At 43.5% G+C, this 6,471-nt stretch overlaps 1 protein-coding gene across 1 annotated transcript; it reads left to right on the forward strand.

Moving 5' to 3' along the window:
* Positions 1-277: 277 nt before the first annotated feature.
* On the forward strand, positions 278-5,989 carry irx6a (iroquois homeobox 6a; the record flags this gene model as incomplete). Its single annotated transcript, XM_080729907.1, has 6 exons — positions 278-343; positions 1,240-1,539; positions 2,351-2,460; positions 3,624-3,922; positions 4,916-5,575; positions 5,883-5,989. The coding sequence occupies 6 exons, from the start codon at positions 278-280 to the stop codon at positions 5,987-5,989; spliced, it is 1,542 nt and encodes a 513-aa protein (XP_080586033.1).
* Between the last annotated feature and the right edge of the window lie 482 nt (positions 5,990-6,471).

Consider the following 6,471-nt stretch of genomic DNA (forward strand, 5'->3'; position numbering starts at 1 on the left):
CTTTCGTTATCCTTTAAGCCTCCTTCGGCTAACATCAACAACATTCTTTTTTTTTGTATACTTAATGACGCTTAATTTCATTTCTTATCGGCTCCTTTGGGGGATTATTCATTCATATAAAAACTCTGCAGCTGGTATTGCAGCCGAAAGTCTCCATCCTATGAGTGTATAAAGTCATCTATTATTGAGGGGAAGGCCGTGCAACGTGGAAATGTGTGTAAGACGGTGGATTTAAGAAGAATTGGTTGCAATCGATCAAGGGTGAAGAATATTGCAGATGGTAACAAAAGAAGCAGCTATGTCTTTCTCGCAGTTTGGATACCCTTACAATGCAACTTCCCAGGTAAGCCTCTGCATTTTGTGTTATATCTCCTAACTATTTTGCACGCAAAAAATATGTAATCCTACTTTATACAGCCTACGTTTTATTGAGTCATAAACTACCCTCTGCCTCTGATAAGACAGACCGCTGGCTGACTGTCAAACTTCCCTGACAGTAATGACAACTATTTGCGTGTCGTGCTTTTTGTTGGACCAAATATCGACATGCATGTCCAATTACACTGAATTATGAATGAAGCTCACGTGTTGTTCTGATGACAATGGAGATGAATGTCACCTATTAGTCAAACTACGAGGCGCTATTGCGCGCCGCTCGTTAAACTCCAAGCACTCCAAACTTTTCACACAAAGTTCGATCGGACATCCGAGTGCAATTATTGCAATTATTATTTTGTATGGGTTTGAAAGAAAGCTTAGCTCAATTCAAGCATTTAATAAAGGCTTTTTAATATTACAGTTCAAAGCAGTTTGTTAATTTTTAGTGCCAAAGTTAAGCTATCCTCCTATGCAAAGTTATTCTCCAACTTTTATTTTCTAACATGTTCTTTTCATCTCGTTTTAGTGGCGTTGCCGACAACTTAACTGACTGTTATTATAGATATTAGCCTACTCTTAAATATTAAAAAGAATAAAGATCATATTTCACATTACCAGGACTGTATAGTTTCACAATATAAATAATGTACACAGTATTTTACATCGAAACATTAATTTGAGCCTGTCACGGATTTGCCTAAAGCCACTCTCCTCCTCCTTACCTCACCTGAAATCCCCTATCAGCCTACAACAATCACTCCTTTACTTCACACACTATCCAAATAAATAAAAAAGGCGCATGGATGCGACAAAAAAAAGCCATTGACACTTCTTGTCTATCCACGATTCTTCTTCATGCAGTTTTTCGTGTCGGCAAACCCCAGTACGACTTGCTACGATTCGATTTCCTCCAGGTCGGTGTCTGGTGACGGCGGCACCAGTTCATCCCACCAGCCGCCAGTAGCGTCCCTCTGCTGCCCGTCCTCCTCCTACGAGAACCAGTACCACCAGCACCGGCTGCTGCCCACAGCCAGGACCGAGCTCTGCAACGCCGCCTTGGGGATGTACAGCTCTCCGTACGCGGCTGCCGCGGCCGCAGCCACGCACGGCTATGCCAACTACTTCCCATACAGCACCGAGCCGTCTCTCTACTCCTCGCTGGTAGGTCGAGCTTTACGCACGGGCTGGCTGGCTGCTCCGCCAGCATCGATCTGTACCTGTCTGCCTGTCTGAGTCGAGCTGCAGTCTTCCTTCCTAAAAGGGGTTCTTGATCAATTCAATCTATGAAGCTGCTGACTGCTCATTTAACTTTCTTTCCTCTTTAATATATTCGTTTATTATTTTGTTATTTTATTGTGAGTGTTTGCGCAAAGTCACCTCTATTTAATACCTGGGCTGGGAGTGTACAAATCTACACAGGTTCATTTGGTTACTTATACACTCAGTTAAACATGGATGAAATTAACAACACTGAGGATGTGTCTGTGTGTGTGTGTGTGTGTGTGTGTGTGTGTGTGTGTGTGTGTGTGTGTGTGTGTGTGTGTGTGTGTGTGTGTGTGTGCGTGCGTGCGTGCGTGTGTGTGTGTAGGTGTGTGTGTGTGTGTGTGTGTGTGTGTGTGTGTGTGTGTGTGTGTCATCACAGCATGGGTGAATCAAGTTTAGTAAAAAAGTGTTCACTGTGCATGAAATGAAAAATGTTGTAGCCTCTCAAATGTACCACTTTTTATTTACTTGCTGAGAATAATGGTCTAATATAATAATCTACTGTATAACTAGATTTAACCAAGAGAGTAAATAATATGGAACTAATCTTCCGGTTCCAAACAGATAGGCTAAAGCATGTTTGTTCCCTATGGGGTGTTTAATGTTTAATGAAACTCAGAGAGAAAAGGTTGCCAAATAGGCTTTTATAAGCACACACAAACAAATCCCCATCTAATTTTGAATATATTATAATTTATTTCATTTATAGAATCCACAATATGACATTAAGGATGGAACAGGCACTTTACACTCTGGCATCACCCAAACTGCTGCGTACTATCCATATGACCACTCACTGGGCCAGTATCAATACGACAGGTAAGGTCCATTTTATATCCACCATGCCCTTTAAAGACAGGACAACAGATCATTTAAAATGCTGGAAATTCAAAGGAGTAGAGAAAAAAAAGTACCTATATTAATTTGACCTTGAGCAACAACATTGTGACAACCCCCACGTTCAGAAGTCCTTCTGGTAAATAATGTTTTGTGATGTTAGGTGTGGAATAAGTCCACCCTGCACTCACAAGATAAACTAATTCAAGGATACTCATATCATCAACGTGCATTTATTTTCACAGTTAAAAATAGAGTTGCTTCTTGAGCATTGCAGGTGTAGCGGGTTTTGAATGTTGGAGGTTGACAATGTACATTTACAGGCCCATATTATCCTTAAACAGTGTAAAACTAGTGACCTCCTACAGTCATGATTCTTACCCGGACAGCGGCATGCTTTTTTTCCAGCAGTTATGGGAGAACTTTTCTTATTTTAAGTATTTTAAAAGAAATTGGTATTACCTAGACGTGGACTAGTCTGTAAATATGTGTAGTTGTCCAGAAATCATATTTTATGTTGGAACCATCACCTCATTGTGGGAATATGTCAGGTTTGGATCAAAGGTCGGGGTGTGTTAGTGATATTGATAGACTGGCTGAGCGGAGCTGTACTTCAAATAACACTCTGGGGGAGTTGGATCTTTTGATTGAATAGTTTATGAGGTATTTAGCTAATGATGCTAATTTCCAGCATGTGTGTGTGTGTGTGCGCGTGTGCGTGTGCGTGTGTGTGTGTGTGTGTGTGTGTGTGTGTGTGTGTGTGTGTGTGTGTGTGGCCGTGCACGAGTGTGTATGTGCACGACTAAGTACACATACTCAAGTACTGTATTTAGGTACAATTTTGATGTATCTTTACTCAGTATTTACAATTACTCAAATGAAAATATAGTACTTTTTCGTCCACTAAAATTTACTAGTTACTTTGTAGATTGTGATTATTATTACAAAACAATAATCATCAGCCCTATATATATACTGTATATATTTCTGCCATTTGAAAATACATTTTGAACTTGAAATGAAACATTGCTGAAACTGAAACACACTGTGTGTGTGCGCGTGTGTGTGTGTGTGTGTGTGTGTGTGTGTGTGTGTGTGTGCATGTGTGTGTGTGTGTGTATGTGTATGTGTATGTGCACTACCAGATATGGAACTGTAGACTTCAATGGCTCAGCGAGGAGAAAGAACGCCACCCGGGAGACCACAAGCACCTTGAAGACGTGGCTTTACGAGCACCGCAAGAACCCCTACCCCACCAAGGGCGAGAAGATCATGCTGGCCATCATCACCAAGATGACCCTCACCCAGGTGTCCACCTGGTTCGCCAACGCTCGCAGGAGGCTCAAGAAGGAGAACAAGATGACCTGGTCTCCCAAGACCAAGGCAAACGACGACAGAAAGGACGACGACCTCGACAAGAGTGACCAGGAGTGTCTCACCAAAGGTAATGTGTATACCCTCCTAATCGTCGTTGTCGGTTGGAGACCTTGTATGTCCAAAATGTTACTTTTCAGTAAACAAAATGGCAGAAATAGCAGCTTAAAACATGTCACATAGTGTCACATTTTGAGCCTGTTGATCAGCATTTTTCTTTTGCTACTGTAGTAGTATGACGAAGTAGAGCATTCATTTATGAAAAAAACAAGAGGGTTAATACAACTCTTTGTGGTAGGCGCCCATCGGCCATTGGTTAGGTTACAGTGCATTTTAACAGTGGGCGATGGTCGGCCTTATGAAGTGCGTTATTTGTCTATGGGACCCGGCAACTACTGGCGATAGCAGGCGATGAGGCCATAGCCAAAAACATGAAAATATTTTATCTTTGGGCGACATCGTCCGGCGATAGCCAATCAAATTCATGTGTTGCTTTGTTTACCCAATGGAGGACGTACGATAATGACGTCAGGTGTCCACTAGAAGATTTTTGTCGCCCAGAGTAGCCGGCTGTTGCCCGCTATTAAAAGGTAGGATTGGGTTAGGTTAATCTGCTATTTTCAGTGACGAGATTTGGTGTAGAAAAGACAAGTGTGAGGCTTATTAGACACCCGGAGGTGGGGTACAGTATATAGTATCAATGTGAATGGGTATAATAGTGTTTTAAGTGGTTCAATTCATTCAGTTCAAATGATTCGATAGTGTTAATAGTGCTGAAACATTCAACAAACTGATGAAAAAGATCTTCGCCTGTTAGATTTTATACCAGACTTAAGATTTTCGAGTGCTGTGGCTAGGTAGAGTTTTAGACACAGTGTATTGGGTTATAATATCTCTTCAGTCTGTCTTTAATCCTGGCAAGAAGATACTTTTTGGGGAAATAAAGTGAACCATTTTAGTCCGCAAGACTAAATAGATGATTTAATATTATGCTTAGTTAAACTGCTTTAAGCCTATTACACTTACCCCATGTTTTTGTACTTTTCTCTTATTTGAACTCAAGACTCCTGTGACGGTAAGGAAGATAAGGAACTTCATCTAAGTGACCTGGAGGACATGGAGGAGGAAGACTGTGATAAACTGGACAGTGACTGTGAGAAGGTGGCCCCTGATGAGCTGGACCTACACAGGGCCATGGCAGTGTCCGGGGCCCCTCCAAAGAGGGACTCCGAGCTGCACCTCAACAGCTTCCCCGCCTTCCCATGCGGCATCAAGGGCTTGACTTCTCTCCCACCTCTCCCCTCTGACTTCCTGGAACCCGTGGCATCCAAGCCCCCCTCCTCCTCCACTGTGCCCACGGGGACCATATCCCTGTCCCATTTTGAACCTTCGGACAAGCCGCGGATCTGGTCTCTGGCTCGCACGGCGGCCTCGGGAGTCATACTTAGCCCTTGCCAGGGCTCGGAGCTGAGGACAGGCAGCTTGGCTGGGGGGGAATACCAGCTGCAGACCTCCAGGCTGCCTGGGGCCCCTGCTGGACATTGTGGGGGCATCATGGGCCTCCACGAATCTAACAATGTGACCAACGCAGAGAACCCCTTCCAGGAGGCCCCACCTTTGCACTCCAAAATCTACGGTGCTGGCAGCTACAGTCACAAGAGCCTCCAGCTGCACTGCTCCTTGTACCCTGCACTCGCTGACACATGCCAGTACTCCATTGAAGGTATGCATCTTTGCACTTGATTTTATACATTACCCTGTTTTATACATTAACATAGCAGAATTACAAATCAACAAGCTGACAACGCATCGAGATGTGATGCGTTGTGAGCTTGGTTTTCGCTACTTTTTTTCTTTGGAAATGTTCACGTATAATGGCATGCACAAAAAGATACATCAGTTTGAAAGTGGTTAATGTCTGTTAAAACTCTTAGAAGCAACGAATGATGATTACAGTGTGAGGTAATATTTTGTGTGTGTGTGTGTGTGTGTGTGTGTGTGTGTGTGTGTGTGTGTGTGTGTGTGTGTAGGATTCTCCAGTGGCAAGACAGAGTCAGAGTCAGCCAACCTTAACGAGGCCTGTGGGACCCTGCAAGATGACAAGGTCACCGCCTTCAGACCTGTGATGAAGAGGTGAACCAGGTGAGTCACCCAACACTGACACGGAAAAAAGGGTCAAGTCACCAACAATCACCCGAGTGCCCGCACACACATGAACGCACGCACACACGCACGCACGTTCATGCACACGCACACACACGCACATGCACACACCAACTTGTGTCTAATGCAGAAACGGTCCAACAACATATTGTCGCTGTCGGGTGGAAACCTTCTATGTCCAAAACCGTTTATATTTCAGGAAATAAAAACAAAAACATGTGTTCCAATGGATCCAAAGTACTGTAGTTATAATTGAGTCACAAGCTCTTGTTAATACTTTTTATTGGTTAAATATATAAAAACCTTTCGTGCTCCGGTGGCGCAGTGGTAAAGTAGACCTACCTGCCCACCACTGTGGAGTCTAGGGGTTGGAATCCACTGCGGTGCATAAGGCATTGAGGAGCGTGTACACGAAGACAATTGGCCCGTGTGTGTGGGAACGAAGCCAGGCAGGGA

This window comes from Nannobrachium achirus, assembly GCF_963921795.1.
Source record: "Nannobrachium achirus genome assembly, chromosome: 7".
NCBI lineage: Eukaryota > Metazoa > Chordata > Actinopteri > Myctophiformes > Myctophidae > Nannobrachium > Nannobrachium achirus.